General features: G+C 42.0%; 1 protein-coding gene across 5 annotated transcripts in view; it reads right to left on the reverse strand.

Annotated features, from left to right (window-relative positions):
• The window catches only part of ZNF462 (zinc finger protein 462), a 94,039-nt gene that overhangs the window by 36,077 nt on the left and 32,669 nt on the right, over window positions 1–25,293 (reverse strand). For 2 of the 5 annotated variants that reach the window (XM_055698620.1, XM_027816148.2), the window contains exons 2-7: window positions 17,663–17,914; window positions 11,585–17,070; window positions 10,539–10,703; window positions 8,629–8,732; window positions 5,367–5,485; window positions 1,027–1,218 (exon numbers count right to left, since the gene is read on the reverse strand). In XM_055698620.1, the coding sequence (XP_055554595.1) occupies window positions 1,027–1,218; window positions 5,367–5,485; window positions 8,629–8,732; window positions 10,539–10,703; window positions 11,585–17,070; window positions 17,663–17,882 (6,286 nt within the window). In that variant the 5' untranslated portion in view covers window positions 17,883–17,914. Of the gene's footprint in view, window positions 1–1,026; window positions 1,219–5,366; window positions 5,486–8,628; window positions 8,904–10,538; window positions 10,704–11,584; window positions 17,071–17,662; window positions 17,915–25,293 lie in introns of all 5 variants that reach the window. The other 3 variants (XM_014286367.3, XM_055698619.1, XM_027816149.2) reach the window with 2 other exon arrangements.

Raw genomic sequence — 25,293 nt, forward strand, 5'->3', positions numbered from 1 at the left:
GATAATATTTACCTACCATCCTTAGTTTGCCCATAACCCAAGAAAAACAGTAACAACAAAAAACCCCCCTAAGAACCTCTCACACTTCTTGAAAAAAGCTATTTCTTCCCCCTCTTCTAATACACTCTCCATCCATCCCAGTTATTTGAACATCTGCAGGTCTAACCTTTTATTTATAGTCACATACATTCTCCTCCCATGTCAATGCAACTCATTCAGGAATTAAGATTTTTTCCCCCAAGTCCACCTCTTTTCTTAACTGGCAGGAAGTGATACCCAGGTCTTTTCTTATTTGGCAGGAAGCCACACCCAAAATGTGCTTCATAAGTTACCACTTAAAAAGCCTTAATGCTTGCTGTGAAACCACACATCTTCTATGAGTCTGAATTTTCCCTGCTAACAGTGTCCTCTCCTCTACTTCTTTCTAAATATATCTTCTGCATACTCCTTCAGTACAAGGGGATTAACAGCTTTCAAAGAAAGCATGGAAAAGAAAACAGTTCTCAGATTCTCCTTCCTGCAGATGCAGCTTAATATCTGAAGGTACATTTGGTGTCCTCTGTAGCAAGGACAAGAAGAATAATTACTTTTATTATCATTACAGGTTCACATTTTAAGCTTAACCATGTGGTTTCATTGAAGTGCTCTGCTAACAAGATAAAGGGGTGTTTTTCAGGAGCATGGACAGAATTAGATGATCCCTTTCCCACTGGCTATCAATAGAAGCTCTGCCTTTGAAAATTTTCTACAATTTAAATCTCTGCTAAGAAGTAAAGCCAGCACTGACATACTCCAAAATCAACTGGCGACAGGATTAAGCTAATGTTGTGTGAACTGGTGAGGATCTAAAGCAGGTCACTTCCTACAACACCATGTTTATGATTTGGTTTTGATGCAACTTCTGGTTTTTTGTTAATGATCAAATGAAGCTGCTTTTTGGGCAAGCTGCCTGATGTAAGGTTTTTTGTAATAAAAATATTAAGTGGCACCTTAGACAATTAATTCTTGCTCTGAGGCACCTCTTACCATTAGAGTCCTCCACTTCTTCAGCAGGAGTGTGGTTCTTGGAGGTGTGGTGGGCGTGTGAGGCTGCAAGGTTGACAATGCGGGGTCTTGGTAGTGTCAGTGCTTTCCCATGCACTTTCAAGGAGTGCTCTTTCAGCTGGCTGATTGTCATGGTGGAAAATGAGCAGAAGGAACATTTGTAGGCATGTTCACCTGGGTGAGCGAAATACAGGCAAGTCATCAGCTCACAAAAGAAACAAAATGGGGCCCCCATACTTCTCCTACTGAACTTGGCAGTAAAATTCCCATGGACTCTTCAGCGAAAAACTGATCCCAAACAAGCTATGTGCATCTCCTCGTTGGAGCAGTCTGGAGTCCGTGGTACAGACACCTGCTTTGGACCGAAGTATCACTTTCTGACAACTGCAGATCCTTGTAAAGTGACCGATGCCAAAAAACAGAGACCAAACTCTTAGCATGCCTATGTTGCATGGTATGAGAAGAAAACAGACTCTGGGATGAAAATGGAATCACTTAACTGTAACACTTCCAAATTTCTTTGGGAGCATAGCAACTATAGAGGGTGAAGTCATCTTTTTCTGCATGCAGCACATCCAACATCATTATTAATGAAGCAAGTAGGCCACTACAAAATGCTAACAAAGACCTCTCAAAAAAAAACCCCAAAACCAACAAACCTCGGGGGGGGAGGGGGGTGGGGGTGGAATTTATATTTGGGGGAGGTTGCATTTTCCTTATGAAAAACTTGCTATTAGCAGGAATAATCTTCATAGAACTGTTAACCAAGTCAAGGTCGGTTTACTACAAGAAGTGAACATGGCAATACCAAGAACAGTGCATATCTATAAGGCTATGTGAATGTGTGTTATGAAAAAGCACTAAAAGAAGTGAAAGAACAGAGGTAATGAACAGTAGTGAATTTAATTTTGAATACATTCCGAGCCAGAGAGACAGCAAACAAGGGGAAACAAATCCTGAGACAAGATTTGTTTTGCATTAAGCATGGAGGCAACTGGAACACAAAGTGAAACTGTCCCAACACAAAGAATGTGATATTATACAGGTGCCAAGTTATTGTTTTGGAAGTGCCACTTCCATGTACAAGAGTAACACTGGCCATATATGAGTTGTACATAAAGTGCCAAAACTAATATACGAGAGATATATTAATGAATAGTAACAGCAGAACAAGAGTTCTGGTAATGAACGAAGCAGAACACGTTTTCCATCTCTCAACAAATTTAGCAAATGAGGTTCCCAAACAGCATTGTTTCCAACACAGGAAATAAGTGAACCGAAAGAGAATGTGAAAACACACGTATTGCAGCAAGTCAGAGTAAGCACATCTGAAAAGACTAGCAACCATCCTACATAAAAATAACTCCCACCCCTCTCTTCCAGAAAAACTATGCTAATCCTGGGGACAAAATAAAAACTCTTAAAAAGCCTCTTTGGGTGCATCTGGAAATGAACAGATCACTTAAGAGTCTGAAATGGTGAAACAAGAAATTGTCCCATGTTTTTTCAAATGGTAATCCTCACCTGTATATTACATCAGTCATACATTACATTTTTAGCAATAGAAAGAAAACATTTTTTGTATAATACATACAACAAGTTGTTCAATGGAACAGGATAATAAAAGGACAAAGGAAACTTCAAGGTGCAAGATAACAGTGAGATACAGATATAGACCTTCATGGTTTGTTAACGTAAGAGATTCCTGGACAACAACAGGCACCAACTGTTAACTTAAAAGCACCACAAGACATTAAACGAAATAAAGGATGATTGCATATTAAGCAGTCTAGACACAACTAATAAATATACCCACTATTCAACCATAACAGGGCATGAAAGGATGTGTTTGATTGCAGAGGAAAAACTACAGTCTGGTTCAAAAGAAACCTTCTGCACTTTTTTGACCACTAGTTTTGCATTTCATAAAATTATTGTATTAACAAACACACAAATAAATACATCTCAAAATTTATGTAGTGCGTCTCAACACTCAACTCTAAGCATTATGTTCCAGATTGCACAGAAATTGAGCAGGGCCAATACTCTCTTACAATCATCCATTTGTGCACACAGCACATCTGGTGTCATTACTAATGAAGCAAAGACACTAGAAAATGCTAACAAAAGCCCCTCAAAAAAATAAGAAAAAAAAAGAACAGGTGAAAAAGTTCAGTTGAAAACAACAGACAGCCAATTTAGAGATACTGCAAATTATTCTGCTCCATGCAAAAGGAGATAGCACATACTGGATTAAAAACAAACGCCTGAAACACTGACTGGTACCAGCTCTTAGGCAACAACACATTTTGTATTCCACTGAAATCTGACCCATGCCCAGAAAATGAGGGAGAAGGAGACTGAGTAGAAGACTTCAGGATTTTACTGAATTTTAAAGATCTCTGGGACACTTCAGATAAATTCAGGGGGACTGAAGTTTCCACTTCTAAACAATCTGATAATGACATGATTAACAAAAAATTGGCATCAAAACAGTTTCAGAGAACCACCATGTTACTGCAAAAATGGGGAGTCTGAGGAAAAGTCTTCATAACAGGTTTATTCAGTAGTACATACTTCTGAGAGATTGACTCAAAACACAAAAAAGCAAAGCTCTGACTGAAAAACATACCAAGCAATTTTTCTGTGATGCAAAATTTATTTGCTTGGTAGAAATGGACTGAGGTAGAAACAGACCATAAACCTTTACCAATCCTATTACACAAGTAATGGAAACACTATCTAGGCAGCCATGAAATTGTGTTCCTGTATGATGCAAAACATGGTCCTTTGTGGCGTGTCCACTAATCAAGGTCTAGAGCATGAATTCATGATAAATAAATCAGTGGCTTACATGAAGAGGAGTGTGAAGTAAATACTAGTTGCATGCTAACTTTGGCTCTAAAAATCTGGCAGGCTCAAACAAGGTAACACAATGTAGCCCAACTGTAAAACAGCATAAACAAAACATTATTTTACGGTTGGCGAAGATAAAGAACCATGTCACCTCTGTACCAGATGTGGGACTGTGAACTGAAACTGCTGCATACAGTTGGATTTCCATGAAAGGTCAGAATGCCACGGTCTCATACAACAGGAGGTTGGCAAAAATTAAGCTAATCCACAATACCCAGTCAAGTACAGAAAAGGGTCCTGGCACAAGCTCTGTGAAATCCGAAATCAATACAGAAAACGCAGTGCAAGTGACCATCAATCCCTCCTATATTTTTGTAGATGAAAAGTACCTTTGGATCAATGGTGACAATTACCTTTTTTCATCAGCAGACAGCTATAAATTCCTTCAACCTTTTCTCCCTATTCTCCCATCTTCCTCCTCCACCTCAACCTGACTATATGACATAGTGCAAACAAGTAATAAATGAGCATACTTCTAGCCCTTTTATCATCTGTTCCAGGAGTTTCTACTTGCCAGTTTTTAACAACTGGGCTAGTGTGCAGTTTTTTTTGATTGGTCGGTATTCTGTTATTTCCACCAGAATGCATGTTTGGACTGTGATTTGAGGGTTGATTTTTTTGTCCTTTTAATAACAAAGATGCAACTGTAACCAATGGAGCCAGTGGTTTTTGACTCCAGTATTCTGATAAGCTTTCAATGCATGATGTGTGACGGTGCCAAGAGTCTAGGGCCAAGGAATAAAGATGAGGAAATTCTGAGTCTTGCACTTCTCAACAAGCAAAGGTACAACACCTTGAGGTGACCTATCTTGTATGATGCAACTCCTTCCCTGTTCTTGTTCTTCAGAAGCATGTCTGCCTGCTTGCTGGCTTGTACAGATTCCACACTGCAATACAGAGATCTGCAAGACAACTTCCCATGTACAATAATGGAATCGTGCCATTCTCAGTCTGCTACACAGACTTTACTCCCAAAGTTTGCAGTGTTTCATTTGTGTAATCCACAGTCCTTTTCCCAGAGTCACCTAAAGCACGTACATAAATACAAACATAGCAGAGCAAAGCTCACTACCAATCCATTAAAACACTGATGGTGTAAGTGGACTTACTGAGTTCTGTTGGAAACAAGCAGATATAACAATAATAAGAATCATTCATATAAAAGAAAATAGAAGAAAATTAAGACATTCTTGAAGTACCCCGTCCTTTCTTGTCCTTCTAAAAACATTATCCAAACTCCCACAGATTCCAACAGGCGTGTAGGCTGGACAATCCTGACTTGCCTTTGAAAATCTTACCCACATCTGGTGACAAAACACGTGGTTCAAACCAGCATCTCTGATCAGCAACAAGAATACACGGGCCATTTCAGCTGCTGCACTGCAAAACTGAGAGAGAAAACTTACCAGCATGAGCCTTGAGTATATGGGTTTTCAGGCGGCTATTGTAAGAGGACTTGAATGGGCACAGTTTGCAACGGAATGGCTTATGGTGTCCGTGATGGGTCTGCATATGTCGATCCAGACTTGAAAAGAGAAAGACAGAAAAAGGAAACACAAAAGAGTCAATCATTTCAACTATTCCCTCAGATGCAAAGCAAAACACTTCATAGCAACCATAAATAAGAGGCAGAGCAGGCTCAACTATCCATTCTCATACTCTCTCTTAAAATTCAATAGGTCTGCTTACAGAATAAAGTAGAATCTAATCTGAGGAAAAGGAGCAGAGCTGACACCAATTCTGTTATGGAGAAAGCAAGCCACTTAAATAAACTTACAGGGCAAGATCAGTATAAATTAAATTATACCTGATTCAGACTTAAAGGACCAGTTGAAGAAACAAGAAACAGACAAGAATAGTAAAAATTACCATTACAGAATTTTTCTCCTGGGAAACATTTTTCTGAAAATATGCCCCCTTTTGTTCTGTTGATCGGGGAAGCAGGGGCAGGGGTGTGGGGAAGAAGTATTTTTGACCAGCTTTACTGAGGAAGCCGCCTTTTGGTTACAGCAGCAAAAGCAGATTAGAGATCCTGCTCTGGGGAGGGTGCCAGCAGGCTAGAGTTGATGAGTTCCAGGATTAAAAGGCAGCAGAGCTTCAGAAGTAAGTGTGGCAGATTCTGCCTGAAGCTCACCAAGAGAAGACAGGGTGCTAAAGTCCAGCCTCTACTTTCTTGAGGAAAACTGGAAGCTACCAACAGTCTCAATACTGGAGAGTGATCAGTGCTCTCTCTCCCAAGTTCTTTATAACAGCTCAGTAAATTTTGGAAGGGAGTAAAAGGATGTTTTCCACATGTTCTAACAGAAGATCAAATTCATTTTGAGTGAGTCCTGCAGAGCTCTGCAGCTCCTACACTGTGGCTGACAGCTATGAATTCAGAGTCTCCAGGTGGCAGGCAGGTAGTTTCAGCTTGGATTGTAAACATTTCAAGTACAGCTTCTTCTTTGGACACATTCATGCTTTGTGATCTAATCTTAAGTTTGAGTCGTCTTATACATGGTGATGGAACAACAGGACAGATACAGCACACTGGAGGAGTGGCAATTTGCCAAAACTATCCCCCTCCTGCCACCTTAATTCCAGATGTATTTCAGGCATATTTTCTTTTATTATTCCTAAATTGTCCTGTTCTTTTTTTACTGAGTATCAACACAGAGATCAAGTGGAAGTTGTTCCAGCCCTTACAGACTACACAACATTGTCATGGGATCTTTAGTCCCACATTGACAAGAGCTTGAGCCAGAAAATATGTTTATGAGAGCTAACACTGAAGCCTGTGTATTCAAAGATCTGATGATAGCAAAAAACCCCAAAAAACGAACTTCTGTCTCCTCTCAGGGCCATTTCACATAAATACAATTTGATAGAAATATGAGATGGAGTTCGTACCAAGATAAAATGGACAGTTTTTCCAAAGAAATGGGAAAAAAGTCTCCTAAATGAGCAAGACATTAAACACTTGCAGTGAATACTTCATAGAACAAAATTTGTTTTAAACAGCTGACAGGGAATGAACTTACTTAACAATTAAAGCAGGCTGCCAAAGTTGTATATAATACATATCAAGCTATTCTAAATATATACTCTACAGTATTCTACATAGTAATAATTAAAAATATATTCACAACCACGTATTTTGCCAGCAAAATTCTTCTGAAGGCAGGTTTTAAAGTTTTGATCAGAACTGGGATAACAGTGGGCTGTTTAAATAGCTGGTTTGGTTTCTTTTACAGACTTCATCTCCCAAGAGAGTAATTGCACCAGAAACAAAATAAAAGATGAAGACCAATTCAACAACAGTGACAACCCTTATTAGGGTGAGGTGATACCTGCAAAATTCTTAGCTGCCATCCACCACTTTCTGGCTTACCTGTCCTTCCACTTGTAGGACAGTACTTTATTCACTTCCTAGGTAGGAAACAATGACTAGAGACCAAACTCAAAGTCTGATTTTAGAGGCAAACCAGTTTACTAGGCAAATAACAGGTTATATGAGCTATTTGAGGTAGGGTTGTACCCCACTGTCAGCCTTGCCAAAGCAGGGTGGGATACACCCAGTAGTACCCATCCTTCTCCCAGTCCCTTTCTTACTGTTGGCTGCTCAATCCTATAGACCTTTTCAACAAAGCGGAAGAAACTGTGGAATCAATTTGCATTGCTGTGACAGTAGCAGAAATGTTGCTTTGTAACATATGGAGTTAAAAAATGCTTTTTATCATGCTTTCTCTGCTACATGCATTTGATTGCAAAACAGCACCCTCAAATTTAAGAGTGCTACTGGCAGTGCTATGAATACATCAAATGAGCACCTGGATCTCACTTATTTTGTTAAAACAATAAATAAGCAGCTCTTTCCCCAGAAATTAAAGAAAACATGCACCTGTGAGTCAGTCCAAGATGACAGTGGAAAAAATCCCACAAACCCCATTGTTGGGGGCCATGCTATATATATGTATACACACACATATATATATATATGTAAAATGACAAAAAAGTAATTTTAAAAACTACCCAGCTTAAGGCAAAGTCGACCTTAGGGAAACAAATCATAAGAAACGTGACTATTAATGAAGACTACGTATTTTTTACATGCTACATCAAAGAAACAGGCTGAGGGAGTCACTAGTATACCACACTAGTGTGAACTTGAAATATTTGTAGACTGACATTTCATATCATAACTAATAAAAAAATTTTAAGGTAAGTTATTTAACATTAGAAATGAAATCTCAATCATCAAGAAGTTGTAGTAATTATAAACAAGGTAGTTATATGCAGCAGAAGTTCCTTATGTATGAAAGATTAAGAAAGCAAATACTTTTCTCTCCTCTTCTTGGCTTGTTAAGTCTCATGCATTTGAGAAGGTTGCATAAGTGGTGGCCTTCTCTGTTTGCCTACTGAAAGAAGTCCTATTCTTTTGCTTGCATGCTTCTCCCCTACACGTCAAAAAACATAGGGCTTAAATAAATTCAAGAAGATATAAAGATGCAACCTTTTATAAATAGCCACTTACAATGGCCAAACATTTTGCAGCATGGAAAATACCTAAATACTGAGAAATGTGTTGCTCAAGAAGACGTTGAGTGCAGACTTCTTCAATGTCAACCTACAAAACAGTAGTGCTAGTTTGTGTCTCTTTTGAAAAGAAAAATAAAAGTCACAACTTACTTGTGCCTGAAAGCAGAGACAAAGGAGCAATACTGGCAGCTGTACTTGTCTTCCCGGGTAAACATGGCCAAGGCCAAGTGACTCCTCTCGTGAGATCGCAGACCCTGCATAGACATCAAAACCCGGTCACACTGGCTGCAGTGGTAGCCCCCAGGCCTGGTTTCATCTTCCAAGGATGCTCCAGATTCAGCTTCTGTAAATTCCATAATGCCAGGGTCTTTGGCTCCCTCAAAACCCTCCATCAAAGTTGTGTTTGAAGGATCTTCAGCTTCCTGCTAAAAAACACATATCCCCCCAAAGCCATCAATTCTCTCTCCCTTCTGCCCTATGTCTTTCCCACGTGTTCATTATAATGCCTAGGGTTCCCACTGCATTGTTTTTCTAAATATATCCCTACACAAACTCCACATCAATGGCTTTCTGAAGAAAAGGCCTTCTCTTGGGAGGGAAAAATGTAATTGTATCTATCATATCAAACATGCATATGTAAAAAAAGAATCTCACTCCTTCATCAAATTTGTGTCAGATAATACAAAAAGACAAGAAATCGAATCAACTGTCTTTCAATGGTCTTGATCTGAATCTTCTAAACTTGATCAGATAAATACTATTAAGGTACAGAGCAAGTTAATTTTATTTTATTTTGCTCTAGCTTACAGTGTAGCTACTCTGCAGACTAATACAGTAGTCTAGGCTATAGTAGACTTTGTCCATCAGTGTCAAATTCACAAGAAAGCAGCCAGTACTCTAAGACCCTAGAATTCTCTTTAAAAATAAAAGCAAAAGTAATTTTTTTTATCTCCTCTCCTCTCCTCTCCTCTCCTCTCTCCTCTCTCTCCTCTCTCTCTTCTAACCAGAGAATGCATTTTTGCAGCAACTTCAAGAACCTGTAAGAGTTTTTCCATGCCATTCTTTTGGCCACAATTTCAGCTTTTGTTCCATGCTGCAAAATTTCTATTTACTCAAAAGAAAGCACTGACCCTATATGAACTTCACTTGAGAAGCAAGGAGAAAAGGAAATGGTCTGCTAGGAGGGAAGCATCTGAATCTGTCAGTAGTACCAGGTAAGGTAAAGGATGGTCAGTGGCAGGGCAATGAAAGTTCTCTCAGGTAGCATGAGCTAGGCTATGAAGGACTCGGCTTCCTCACAACAAGCAGATGATGTCACAAAAGAAGCACCCTTGGTTAGGCAACAGAAGTCTTCCCCATGAGCTCACCACAGGACGAGAAAGATTACAGCTAGTTCCCACAGCATTGTTGCACTTCCACTGCCCCTGCCAATATCCTGGAAATCAGGCTGTAGAGCAGGCCCTATCCTTGGGTATGTCCTAGAAGGCATCCCCTTTCACAGGGAGAAAGGAATAACACATTTTTACCTATTCACCTGAATGGGACCACTGGCTTATATGGCCACTGAATGTTTTGTTTGGAGAGAGTATGCAGATATCATGTGAAAAGGTGTACCACAAGCAACTTCACACATTTTGCATGTGCAAACTTCCTCTTCTTTAAAAAAAAAAACAAAAACAAAACCAAAAAGAAAACAAGCAGCCCTTTTAGGGTTTAACTAAGCAGAGATGTAGCCCAGAATAGCTGAAAGAAGTCTCCTGCTCATAAACCAAGCCGTTCGGTCATCAACGACATCAACTCCTTTGTGGCTGAGAAGAAATGAGAATTAAATAGTCTTCATGTCCCTAGATCAAGAGTGGAAAAAAGTTAAAACATCTTAAAATAAACAAAATGCACTTCAGAAACGTTAGTGTTAAATTAAAACATCATACTGAACTGGAATATACAGTTCAAAACCCATTCAACTTCACAAGAGTCCTCCATAAGTTTTCAATGAGTCCTTTATTTTAAACAATGCAAGAAATGGCAATCACCTTCAGTTGTCTTTTTAAAATTCTTACCTTTACTGTAGCTGACACAGAAGAGACATTCCCATACTGGACATGTTTGCGGAGGTGATTACAGATGGCTCGAAGTGTTGGATGGACTTCCACGCAAAACTTGCATTTGTAGCCAACCACCTTCCTCTCCTTAAGTTTTGAAACATCTTCCAAGTGTCCAAAAGCCTGTTTGAGTACACAATCATATATCAGTGAAGTATGCTTTATTATCTCATTTTTAGGAACACAGACCACATTTTACACCAGAAAGGAGATTACACTTGATGTACACATATCCTGTTTTGTAGAACTGCTAGGCTGATTTTTGTAGACATCTATTAATGCCTCCAGAGTAAGTGGACAAGACATTTGTGCAGGAGAAACCTTCAGATTCTGTGTAACAGTGGCCCTTTAGAAGACCATTCAGTTTGGCCTGAAACTATGCTCTCCCATGACACTATGACTTCCCCAACAGCTGTGTGGAGCTTTCCCACAGCAAGTATATTTCAAACTGAAGCAGAAGGAAGGGGGTAAGTGGGCAAGGAAAGGAGCACAATTTGGTCTTCTGCTTATGAGGCACTTGCCTAGAGCTTCAGTTATCAGGCAGACTGCGCTCATGTTAATACGGAATCCTTAATCAGAGGAAGTCCTGAGACAGTCAGAAGGCTGAGAAGGAAACTGATGTGTTTATTCAGAGGTACACTGAAGAGGGTAATGGGACATTTTGTAAAGAATCTGCAACAAGGTACATGGCAGCCCTGCCACAAAGGAACAAGTAACTGTCTGATAGAGAAGGCCTTCCACAAGGGTGGGAGGAAGGAAAGCAGAGAAGAGAAAATACTGAAGGAAGGAGTAGGAAGGAGCAAGGCTTCCTACAGAACCTAGAGAGATGTGGAAGATGGATGAGGAAATTAAAGCAGAATGTGTAACTGACTTATGGAGCTCACTGCCATGCTGAGTCATTCATTAGCCTCTGGTCATTTGGCTGTCAAAGACAACATGCAAGTGGGCATTAGTGGGCTCCCTGGCAGGGAGCAGGGAGGGAGACCAGAAACACAAATCCTTACCCTCTCTTGTTTGAAATCTGCAAAAGCACCATCTGCATATTTCTGCTTGCTCAAAAGCTGCTTCCTCCTCTCCTGACGTTTGGCACGCTTCTGGAATTCCTCATTGTGACCATTCAAGTGTGCAGTCAGCTCTGCAGTGCTATGCAATTTCGTATCACAGTGCTTGCACTGGTAGACAGGGTTCTGAGAGCGGGTGCCACTTCCCAGTATAGTAAAGTCCCTCTTCAAATCCTTGGTGTGGTGGTCTGTGTAATGCATGCACAGCAGCTCTGCTGTGCTGAAGGACAGCTTGAAACATTTTATGCACCTGAAGGGAAGCCACTCAATTTCCTGAGCTTCCGTCTCCACCTCAGGTTTTTCATAGTCATTTCTCTCCTCCGCTGGAGTTGGCTTTTCATGCTCATCAGCATACACTGCAGTGAAGTAACCCCCCAGTTTGCTTGCATGCTGCTTCTTAGGGAAAACACCAGGGTGACGCTTCATGTAGTGGGACACAATACCCTTTTTGCTGAAGGACTGGAAGGAACAGAGCGAGCATTTCTTCTTCTCTACAGCCCTCCTCAGCTCCTCACTTAACTGAGGAGTGTCATCCTTGGGAGGAGATGGAATAATCACTTTATTGGGTTTGTCGCTTACCGTCCTGGAGGCTGCTAAGCAGTGAGTGTAGTAAGCATCAATGTCATGTCTTTTCTGGTAGTGTGCCGCAAGCCCTTTGCGGATAGGGTTGGTGTATGAACACAATGCACATTTGAAGAGGTTGTTCTTTCCCTCTGGCTGTGCCCGGACATTGTTATGTTTAATGCGGTAGTGCCTCGCTATCCCCTTCCGGGTAGAGCAGAAGTATTTGCAGAGCTGACACCGGAAAACTGTGTGAGACACTAAATGAGAACTGGAGAAATGAGGTGCTGGCACAGAGACTTCCCCAACATCCTCAACAGTGATTTCTGGCGAAGCCTTGATTTCAGTCACCATGTCTGGCTCCACTGAGGCAGACATCTTTGGTGGTGACTGGGCAAAAACATCAAATTCAGGTTGATTGTGGTATTTTTCATAGTGAATTTTCAGCTTCTCAAGCGTTCCATGGGTGTATGGGCAGAGTTTGCACCGATAAGCACCATAGCCTTGCTTGAAAATCCTACTTGTCTCTTCCACGTCATTCTGAGCTATATCATTTGACTGCTCCACATCATGTACAAAGTCTTCAGCAGTGACCTTTATTGATGGGTGTCGTTTCTGGTAGTGTGTGAGAACGCCATGAATACGTGTATTAATGTATGGGCAATGTCTACATTTATATACGGCCCCTGGGTTAATATCTATATCCTGAGCAAAGTCTGCAGCTTTCACTTTCATGCCAGGATGCTTTTTGCCATAATGTGTCAGGAGGCCATGCAAGTTGTTGTACTCAGACTGGCAAACTGTACACTGATACGGAGTGGAGGAGATGGCAGGGTTTGCAGAAGCCAGTTGAACAGTTTTTTCCTGGGAAAGGCTGGGATCCTCTGCACACTCTGCATCCTGATCCACCTGTGATGTTGTTATCTGGTCTTCAGAATCCATCCTTGTCCCAGCTTCATCAGGCTGTGGGATGGACTTCTCAGCAGCATCCTTCTCCTTTATGATATCTAACAACACAGATTCATCTCCATTCATGGCCCAAGGGTGAAATGCTTGGTAGTGATTAGTAATATCCCAAATGGAAGATGCTTCAAAAATGCAGTCTCTGCATTTATAGGTCTTTATCTCTGTTGGCATTACTAGGGCAGGAGGGGAAGGATCAGGACCTGCCCAGAGTTTAGTTGCCATATATGTATAGTCAACATAATGCTCGGGATGTCTCCTTTGGTAATGCACAAGCAAACCACTTGGCTCCGTGTGCGAATAAATGCACCATTCACAGTGATAACCAGCTTCTATCAAGCCATCTAAAAATGCCCATCTCAGAATGGATGTGACCGTGGCCTTCAGATTTGGGTGGTCTTTCTTAATATGCTTCCTCAATGCATAGAAGTAGGGTGATGTGTAGCTACACTGCCTGCATTTGAGGGCTCTCAGCTTTGACTTGTCCCGTTCAGTGCTGGAGGTGTGAGCAGGCACACTGCCAGTCGATTTCTTCTGGCTGCGATCACAAAGGCTTCTAATGGTGGCTGTATGCTGCCTAATCACATCTGCATTAGCTTTGAAGTCACGATGCTTCTTTTGATAATGAATGAGCACGCCTTTCACGGTCCGATTTCCATAATCACAGTGTTGGCAGAAGAACATTTCATTCTCGGGAGGATTCACAGAGGTCTCAGATCCACCCCGGCTCAACTGCTGCATTGACACTGGTGGCCTCTGAATACCAGGTGGCAACTCAGCAGCCCTCATCATCGCTGCAGTGGGGGGTGCCTGTCTGATATATTTGGCAGTGACCTTTATCTCTGGGTGCCTTTTCTGGTAGTGGACAAGCACTCCTACAACTGAGCGGTTGCTATATGAACAGTGTTTGCAATAGTAGAGTTCAGTAGCAAGGTCTGGGGGTGGTGGTGGGGGAGGGGGAGGTTGAGAAGTCAAGTTGGACAATTTTGGGGAGACAGGTGTCCCCAACTCAAAAGACATCTGAGCCAGGGCAGAGCCCCTGTCAACAGAGACTACACGCATGGTCTTCTGAATTCTGAAATATGATGCTTTTTCTTCAGGGTGCTTTTTCTGGTAATGCACCAGAACTGAATGCATGTTAGGGCTTGCAAATGAACACACGTCACAGTCATAAACAACCACAGTATTGACTGAAGGTTCCTTCTGATTTTCACATTCAGGACTAAAACTCTTGGCGGCACTTTTGTTAAAAGCAGCTGGCACACCAGCCCCACGAGCCACAGGGGTGGAGGTTGCCATAGTTTTTGGAGCAGAATTCAAGATTTCTCTCAGTGTCTGAGACTCTGTGTTCAGCCCTTCTTGCTGCTCAACAACATAGCTTGAAAATATCATTGCATTGTTAATTTTCACTGTAGGATGCATTCTTTGGTAATGTGGCATCAGGCTTCTAACATTCGGGCTTGTATAAGAGCAGAAGCGGCAGCGGTATATCAGATCAGAATGATCAAAGTTCAGTACATTCATAGCTTCAGGATGATGCTCTCCATAATGCTGCTGCAGGTCTTCAAAATTTGTATAGTCAATGTAACACTCAAGACACCGGTACACAGCGCTGTGATCATTGGGATCCAGGATATACCTAAAGCTGAATTTAATATAAGGATGCATTCGCTGGTAGTGGGTGCTAACACTCCTGGCAGATTTGTTGCTGAAATCACAGTGTTTACAATAGTAAAGCCTGCCAGAGTCATTAAACTCTGAATTCTCATTGTTCTGATCGGTACCATACATGTTTGATTGGCTCCCCAAAACAGAGGCATTGGGGCTCTGATGGTCCTTCATGCTGACAGACGAGTAATAGTCTTCCTCATCTTCAGATAAAGTGAGCTCAATCTCCGCTCCATTGGTGGAACTGTAGTCATGCTGCAAGCTTCTAAAGTTTGTCTCCTTCTGGGAATCATTAGCCTCTCTGCCCCACATTTGCTGGGGTGCATAAGAACTGGAAACCTCTATCATTGGTTCTGTTTGCTCTTCTTCTCTGTCTAGCTCCACTTCTATCTCCACCTCATTGTCCTCCTCATCCTCGTCATCATCCTCCACATTAATCACAGCATCTTCTTGCTGTTTGTTTTGGTTGATTTTGCTCTGCAGGTTGCTTGCTATTTCATCAATTCTAGTTCTCTTTTTCACTGGGGAGAGATCTAAAGGGAAGTCATTTGACACCTTCCGAGGGGCTTTCGCAACAAAGTTATTTTTAGATGAGAGCCCAAGGATGGAGGTCTGACTCTTCTTCACTGTGCTGGCAGAGGGGTGAGCATCTGCCTCACTCTCTTGTGATGATGGCGGTCCATCATATTTTGGCAAGTTGTCACAGAATGAATGCTTGTGCTGCTGATGAACTCTGAGGCCTTTCAAAGTTGTGGTGGAATAGTTGCACATTGTGCACTTGTATGGATGCTGTGAATGGGGCTGGGGCGACTGCTGTTGTTGCTGTTGCTGCTGTGGCTGCACTGGATCCATCATCCCAGCAGACTTCCTGCCATTTATATTTCCACTCTCATAAGATGCTGTGCTATCATTCAAAGAGGAGGCAATGCTTTCAGTCTGAGAGTTCATAGTGTCCCAGTCTGATGTTGTTCCTGTGTGACATTGCTTGTGGGCACCAAGCTTTAATGAACTCTTGCAGGTGAAAGGGCATTCATCACACTTGTACACAGCTGTCTTCCCAGACAGGTGGATGTTCTCAATGTGACGGGAAATGCTTCGGCGGTGCATCGTCAGGAAAGGGCAAAAAGGACATTGGAACCTGTTCATATACCTTCTAAAGGGAATTCCTTTTGTTTCCAATAGTTTGTTGCCATCAGATCCCATCAGCTGCTCTGCAGACATTCCTGAGGTCTGGTGATCCATGGAGTTCAAGCCATTCTCGCTGTCCATTTCATTTAGCTCTTCATCTGAGCTGGAGTCATTTAGCATACTGCTTGTTTCCAGGTCAGCAGAAGAATTCGTCATATCAGCAATTCCATAGCGGGATCTGTCAGACAAATTAACCATGCTTGAGTTGTGAGGTGACTTAGGCTTCATTTGAGGGTAAGACATAGAAGAAAACTTGGAAGATGTAGAAGAGTTGGGCCTGATAAGGGAATTGCCCATAGAGCTCCTGAAGTTTGAGACATTAGCATTTGACATCTCACGTCCTGTTGTATTCATGGAGATATAATTAGAGTTTGGGGAAGCATTCTGGGCACTCTTACTCTGTACATCAGGTGCACCAGTTCCATCTTGTTGCTGCCTCAGGCTTGACAGTATTTTTACCATGCTACGGTGCTTCTTCATCATGTGGTCACACCAGCGCTCCCTTCGAGGTGTCTGGTAGCTGCACCATTCACAGCAAAAGTTGCCCCTAGACTTTGTCAGGGGCTTGACCATGGATTCCAAAATGCTCCGCTCCACCACCTCTGCAGGCAGCTCCTTGCAGGGTTCCTGCACTGGCACAGAAGCAGATGTTGATTCAGACACAGCAGCAGCAGCAGTAGGAGGAGTTGAACTCTCTTTCAGGTTGTTTTTGTGATACATTTTCTGGTGCTTAATAATCCTTGCACGCCTGGGTGACTTGTAGGTGCAGAACTGGCAACTGAAAACTTTGCCAAACCCTTCATGCATGATGATGTTGTAATTTAGGGAACTAGCAGTTGGTGGCCCCACTGAGCTCCCCCCAGCCTGTGCTCCATGAACCTTGCGCGTGTGCTCTACCAGAAGGTTTTTGGAACGGAAGTAACGGACACAGAACTTGCACTGGAAAAACTTGTTGGTTGGTTTAGGATTTGGAGCCATGTGCTGACTATAGAAAGTCTGGCTCTGGCTGTAGTAACTTCCAGTTCCCATCTGACTTGTTGCATTTTGCCCTAAAACAAGAATTAAGGTGTATATGTAAATAAATAAAATCAAATAAAGAGGCTTTTTTCTCCACCCACCCTGTATGCGTAAGAATGCTATCACATCCTGCATAGATAACAGTCACACAAGGATTCCCTCACTTACTTATGGGGAGATCTACATATCTGGCAATGGTCACAAAAAATTACTGTTATGCATAATTTCTACATGTATGTATGACTGTGGTGGACAGTCTGGGATAGATCTTTTCTGAAATAATCTTGCGGAAAAAATAAAGCTAGTACACTAATAATGTTGAAAATTTTCAAGTGGTTCATGGCAGTGGAGAACCACAATGTAAATCTGAAAACCAAAAAAGCAATATGAAGAACTACATGAAAAGCAGGTGGGAAATAAAACCATCCTCCATGTTTGCATTTACAGAAAAAGCTGTGGTCAGAACCAATATGGCTGAAGCTACACATCTGTTTTGCTGACATAGCAATAAAGATAACAGGAGTTTTTTAGATCACATTAAAAGTAGAAACTAAAACACACAGAAATAAGTCACATGTAAAATAGGGGGTTAGAGTTGAGATCAATCTTACGATTGAGATTTACCTGCTATTTCATCTGCAATTGTAAATTCATCCTTTACAGAAGAAAATTCAACCTCAGTCTGGTTGCTAGCATTTATGGAACCAGACCTTGGCTGGCTAGGACTTTCTTCAGAGACATCAGTTGGCTGCAGAAAAGCAGTGTGAACATCCTGAATGTGAGCTTTCAGGTCTTCATAAGATGGAGCTCGAAAATCGCAGCCATCACACTGCAGCACCTCCATGGTTCAGGGATGACCTTTTACATTAGAAAATTCTGCAAGAAAACAGGGGGAGGAGAGAAGAAAGAGGTATGTTTTTACAGCAATGCCATTGTAACAAATCCTGAAAACAGGCAATACCAAGTTTATGGTGATTCAGTCATTTCCAGAGATTCCACAAAGACACTGGCACAAAACTCAAGCTTTGCTTACCCTATTAAGAGGCATCAATTCAGATTCACATGGAGTCCTACCTAAGTAGCTCACAAATTGCTGACTCAACCCTACAGTCAACTTTCTGACAAGTGACTATTGATTCGATGGGACTCTGTCTCTTAGTTTTTCTATTACACAGGACACAGAAGTTCTTCAGGAGTTTGTCTTGTTCAAAGACCAGAAACTATATGCTCGAGAAACAGCACATTACTCCCAGTCAGGCACTGAAATTTAAAATCAGAAGACAGTGGCTTCTGCCTTCATGAGACCGACTCTAACCCTCCTGGAAGTTGCCAAGTCCTGCCTGATTCACTACTACAGACCAAAAGCCTTCCCAGGAAGAAACATGTCTTTCTCGTCAACATGCAGTCTTGATGTTGGTGGAAAACCAAGACATAAATGCATGGTGAGATGCAGCTACATGAACCAAGGTAGAATGTTTTGCTCTGCCCTACTTCCACCAAGCATTGTAGGAGCATCTCCATTCTTTGTTAAAATGATTAGTTTCATTTCAGTCTATTTTGGGCACATGACCTTTGCATATTAGCAGTCTGGGGGATGGAGAGGGCTGGAGGAAGAAAAGGGCAGCAACAGGAATAGGAATACTAAAAAAGTACAATGAAAACAGGAGTTACAACGACTCAAGAGACAGGCTTCCTTGATTTATCCAAAAGCCCCGCACATATGTTGAAGTACAAGCAATATAAGATACAGTAACATGAAGTATGGTGGTTCAGCTTGTGACCAGTTAATCCTGCAACAGAGACCTGTACGCTTCTGCACCACCATGAAGGAGATACAAAGCACAAGCAAAACAAAAAAAATTAGACACTCTTACCCTGTCCAGTACTTAAGCACAAGAGCAATCTTCCTGTATTAATACAGGAATTAGTTCTTTAAGCTTCCATTCATTGCACTGGATAAAAATGATAAACTGAGTTTTTCAGAGGTCCAAGACACAAGGGCAGCCCAAAGCACTGAAAATTCCATGTGTTTATTGTAGGTGGCGTATGAAGCTATTTCCACAGCAAGGAGAAAGCTCCAAAACACTAAGGCACAGAGAGGGTACTGCATCAAGATTTTATGTGAAAGAATGCTTCTTCTGATAGACTGCTAAAATAAACTTCTAGCAAGTCAAATTCTGGACAGTCTGAGCACATAGGCTCTCCACATATTTACCTACATTACTTAGCAGGCTGCACCGTGTCCTTTCTCTCCCCCCTACTCCCTCCCACCACCAATAAAGAAAATGAACGCTGCACCAACTTCTTTTCAGCTAACAAAGTTACAACAATCGAGATACTCAAGCTTTTATGTGCAAGCACCAGACCAAATTGTGTGGAAGAGGTTGCTATCTGCTCTGGATCAAATTACAGCAGTGAGGGAAGCCCCACCCCACGTCTCCTTTAGCACAGTCCATTAGACCTGAAAACAAATTTTTCCATGGAGCAGACGACTCCTGCATTTAGAGCACTTCACAGAAAAGCGGATCATCCAGTTTTCACTACCCATCCCCCAAGCTTAGTCCTTTCATCTCAGCCAAACAAGCCACAGCTCTGCTGAATGTGTTTATCACACTTTCAAGAGATATGAGCCCCTGCGTCACTGAAGCTTTAAGACTCACTAAGCTGCCCTAGTCCTCTGAGCTTTGGGAGCAGCCATTTTAGCTCAGACAACTCCTGCACTCAGAGGCTCAGAGCTTCTCGCCTGTGCACAACATGGCCTCACTTATCTCAGCTTCATCTCAAGCACACCAGGCTTTTCCTTTTTTCTCCTCTTTTTTTCCTCCACCTCCTTGGGCAACGCTTGAAAAATCAGCATTCCCAGAACACATTTCCCCATCTCCTGCATGACTTGCCCCCCAAATCATGTTGCTACTGTCCCCCTGTGCTGCCCAAGCAGCACCTTCTTTACCTAAGCAGATCGCCCGCAACCATCTCCAAGGATTGGTTCCCCTATCCCGTGGATGACAAATGTGACGGTTCATTCCAGAAACAGAACATTACAGCATCAAGACCCTGGTCCAAGCTGTCCTACAGGCAGAAGCAATACACAGCTGAGCCCCACTAGGAGGAGGTGGGGGGGAGGCAGGTGGGGGGCCTCCAGCCTGCCCTGTCCCTGGGGAGTACTCCTGCTTGGCGCAGAAGACACACCACCCCATTTCCCTGCCAGATTCCAAAGTCTAATGACCTTTGTTAATCGCCAGCCAGCCTGTCTGCATCAGCAAACCCTGCCAGCAGACACACCCTTCACACAAAGGCTGTAGCTATGCCTTTTAAGAGAGGTTCTCTGAAAGCTCCATTGTATACAAGAGAGGAAAAACAACACACACACAAATCTGGCTCTCTCCCCTCACGCCCCCCCCACCCCACCCCACCCCCTACCCCTGGAAAACTTCAGACCCTTTAGAAACACCACCGCAAAACGCTGTCAGCTCTGTCTCTCTTGGAAACTTCAGGCCAGATTACAAAATAGAAAACCAGAAGTGAGAGCAAACCTGAGCTTCCAAATAAAGATCATCCTGGCAGCTTCAAGAGGTAAACAACCACCACCATCCCCATCATCTCCAGCAGTCACGACACTGACACTTGGAGAAGGTATCCTCAAGGATGCTGGATGCCGTCTAGACAATCTTAAACTAACAGTACCCTTCTGCTACAAAGGAGAAGGAACAGTTGAGAGATCGTTAATAGCTGCCGACTGCAAAAACTGATGGAGACTTTCTAATAGGTTCCAGCTTGAACCTCAGCAGGGTCTGTATCACAAAGGCACCAAGTCAGAGAAGAGGTTTACCTTACTGCGGCTATGAGGAACAAACATCAGGTACAGCTGAATGGACTTAAATTTGATGTTTTTACCATGCATCACACTGAAAGCAGGATGAAGCATTTTTGTAAGGAATTCTCTACCATTTCTGCATTTTTCTTTAAAATTCAGGCACTGCACAAAGGCAAAGAAAAACACAAACTGCTAGTTTGAGCTCATATATCAAAAGAAACTGAAACACATCTTTATGTCTTTTGTCTGCATGGGATATGAAACAGACCGACCGACCTACCCACCAGCAAAGAGCACTTTCAAGTGCAGATGTTAGCACACTGGCAAGACACACACCCCAAGCAAAAGAGACAAAGATTTGCACGTTTCCATCAAGCTAAGACAACTCATTCAATAATCCTTTACATTTTCAAACAGCACGGTAGGAAAATTTAGAGGGGAATGGAGGTGGAGTGAGAGAGGTGTTACCAAATCCACTAACTCAACAGCAGAAAAGGAAGTCTGGAGAAGAAAAACCCAAACCAACAAAACACAACCAGCATGAAACAAACCCATAAATTCCACATGCCCTCTAACATATTCACAACCAATCTCTAAGACCTACAGACAATGTGACTTCTAAGATACCCTTACTAATGCAATGCTAACATCACCGAACAATTATTAAAATACCACTGTCTGACTAATTTGCATTTACAACCTCTTATATTTACAGCTTTAGTGCTTAATATGGAGGTATTCTCATTTTTTCTTAAAAGTGGAAAGCTTCCAGAACTTTGGGCAAATGAGACTCTCAAAGCCACAGTTTTAAAGACCCAAGGTGATGTCTCAATTGTCTTCGTCAACATTCTCTACACCCATAGATGCATGAGAATATCAGAGGCATAGTTGCATTAGATTCCTAGGTTTTAAAAAACCCAAAACAAAAGATAATTGTGCTTGTTGAACAACAGTCATTACAGAATTTGGCAGCAGCCAAAGTAGTACAAATCATTATGTTTAAGTTTGGTTTTAAAGCTTCAAAATACAAAATTAATTGTGAAGCCCAAGGCACTGACCTCAAAATTGAGCTTCTGTGGTTTGACTACCCATCCGTTGTATTTTGAGATGGAGTCAGCAGAGCTTCTAAAAGTTAATATGCACATGCACAACCACAACTGAAAAGGTCAGTCAGACCGCACACACTAAGTGAACTTCCAGCTCAGTATTAGTAATACTGCATGTATAACAAAGAAACCTCCAGTTCTCCAAGCCTTCCCCTGCTCAGATCATCAGTGGTACCATCATCCCAACCTCATACATGCAGGTTGCACACACAACTTTCATTTTACCTTGTGCCAAGGTGGAGCTGACAGAAATTTCTTCACCAAAAGGGCTGTCAGCACTGGAAGAAGCTGCCCAGGAAAGTGCTTGAGTCACCATCCCTGGAGGTATTTAAAAGGCATGTAGATGTGGTGCTTAGGGACATGGTTTAGCAGTGGACTTAGCAGTGTTAGGTTTAGTGTTGGTCTAATGATCTTAAAGATCTCTTCCAACCTAAATGATTCTGTGATTCTACAATTCATTACACACCCCGTTAAACCACCAGAAACACTGCCAAACCCCTTTCAACTGGACAAAATCCACCTAGAGATGCAGTGTGCATCAGGTTCCTGAGGCTCTCAGGCCTTGCTCTTCTGAGACAGTCCTCCTGGGGCTCCTTGATGGCCCAGGACCCTTTTTCACAACTTGGCACCATCAGCCCCTGCCCCAGCAATGCCACCCGGCCAAGCCAGGCCCACTCACAGGCCCAAGGCCTAGCCAGGCCCCAGGGAGGTCAGCAATGCCCAGGACTACCCCTCAGCCTGCCCTGCTCCCCGCTGTGGCAGTGGGACAGGCCCAGGCCGCCAGGCCCTGACCTGAATCTCCGTGGGGAGCCACGGTGGCTCCTGCACAGCACACTGGGTCAAAGCCTGTCAGCACGGACAAAATGTCTTAGCAGAGGCTGAAGTCATGCCCCAGAGACATCTTTTTTCCTTCAAAACATGCAGAAAGCTTCAGTGTTGGTCTGATCTCCCCCACTACCTTTTTCTTGCTGTTGGAGATCAACCTTCAAGAAATAAACTATCAAACATTCTGGCAATGCAATTCAGAAGCCACTAATTACAGACATGACAAGTTTTCAAAATTGCCATGCGTAGCACTGCAGGCCTTCTTCCCTGTCATAGAAGCCTGAGTTTTACAAGGCACCCGTGCCTACAGCTGCAGTGAGGACCTTCCAGCCGTGCCACCTGGGCTGCTGGCCAGGTTCAGCTCATGGACAACAGGCTGCTCCTCTGGTGTCCTTGGGTTTGGGGTTGTTTTGCCACTCCTCCCTCCCCCCTTTTTTTTTTTCTTAAACACTTTTTCTAAGATCACAGCAAGGAAAATTAAGTCTGACCAAATAAAATCACAGGAGCAGTGCAAAAATTTATACATTTGAGAAACAGGGAACCTGAAGGCTATCCTAACTGTAGGAAGCCAGCCTCATCTTTCATTTAGGAAAAATCCCAAAACCTAATTAATGAGGAATTCAAAGAATAAATTCAACTTTCAGATACAGCCAGGCAAACCTACTCAACTCATGGTTCTTTTCAATAACCAAATTCCAGTCAAGCTTCTGGGATTCTTGGTCCTTTGAGGGTTGTCTTTGGAGTTACTCCTCCAAGCTGGTACCAAAATAAATTAAATTGAAAGACCATTTCTTTTTCCACATTCACTGATGTCTGATTTGGGGTTGTTTATTACATTTTGAATAGTTATACCCATGAGAGAAATACGTTAGCTGATAACTGTGGTCCTGTCAACCATTTCTACCAGTAAGTACCTGTGTTGACCTACATGGAAATACATATTACAATGTAAGATATTTTCCGGAAAGAACTTCTATTAGAGATGTAGTACAACTCAACAGTAACAACAATGATCTAAGCTGAGCAAAGGCAGACTCATTGTCTTCCTAAAATATACTTATGCAGCCACCTGGAAGACTGTTTAAACCTGAGGTGGGCTCCAGGTCCAATTCCACAAGAGGTGGTCTTCCTACTACACATTCATTGTACAGTATATTCTAAACTTTTCAGAAATCTCCTAGTCACAGAAAACAGGATGATCAACTTTGTTCGTACCTATACAGTTACTATTTACTTATGTTCCTGAATACATGCATTCATTTAACATACCTGATGCCACACTATGCATCACTGTAAAGCTACCACATAGCTTGCAAAATCTCCTACATTTTAAAGGAAGTATAAACCACATTATTCTTAAAGCTTGTGGAAAAGAGGCCACACAGTACTTGGAGCTGTCTGAGGCACAGATGGGTTTTTCAGTTCAAAAGGACAACAAAAAATCACAGAACCTCTCATTACTTTTCTTTTGGGGAACTCAATACAAAACCACATAAATAACCTGTAATGGGTTCAAATGATGGATATATTATCCGCTCAACTGATTCTCCAAGACTATGACTTTTCAAAAAATGGGGGGGGAGAGACCCAAACCAAATAAATAAACAAAAACTGACAAAATACAAACAGGAAAACAGGTTTACTGAACATTAACGCATATTAGCCATCTCAGTGAAAGACCCTAGCAGAATAAAGGCACACTATGGATTTTGCAGGGAGGTATGAAAGAAAAGAGAATCACAGGAGCACGATGACAGCTTCTTTGAGGTGTCTTGAGAAAAAACTGCAGACCCCAGCCTCAAGCAGACACAGCAAACCAATAGCTATCTCACTGTGGAAAACACAAACTCCACTAGCAAGGAAGACAAAAGTCCAAGATGGAATACTTGATCTTATACCCATGTGTTACTTGCAAGGAAATCAAATCAATAAAGACAATTATAAGTAACCAAAGTACAAAAAGCATCAGGCTGGGGCTATACTCATTCAAGCTACCTAAATGCTGATCACTCGTTTTCCATTTTTCAGAAATAATGTCTCATCTCCTTCTTTCTTTGGGCTCCTGGAATCTGTATGAATATTCTTAAAAAAATACATGAAGAAGCCATCTAAATGCCTGAAGAATAACTTCAAACTTCAAATATTTTTTTAAAAAAGCAGATTGCAAATAAAATGCCACAACTTAATTATAAGACAAATTAAGAGTGTCATGCAGAGTATGATTCTTAACATTTTTTTTGTGTTTTCCTCCTGAAGGTTAGCTGTGAGGCATTACATGGTACAGAACATGGGCAGCTAAGTCTTAGGATGAAGATCTTTACATATGAGAAGGCTCTCTAATATTAAATGCCTTTTGCTCCAAACAAGACCAAGTTGGGGTTTTCTGATCTTCCGAATTACATTCCAGGCAAATTATTAATCCCTACAGAAATCAAAGACTCTAAATATATGTGAGAATCTGAACAACTAAATGGCCAGAGTAGGACTTCTTCCCCTTATTAAGTACGGCA

The sequence above is a fragment of the Falco cherrug genome, chromosome Z, assembly GCF_023634085.1.
Source record: "Falco cherrug isolate bFalChe1 chromosome Z, bFalChe1.pri, whole genome shotgun sequence".
NCBI lineage: Eukaryota > Metazoa > Chordata > Aves > Falconiformes > Falconidae > Falco > Falco cherrug.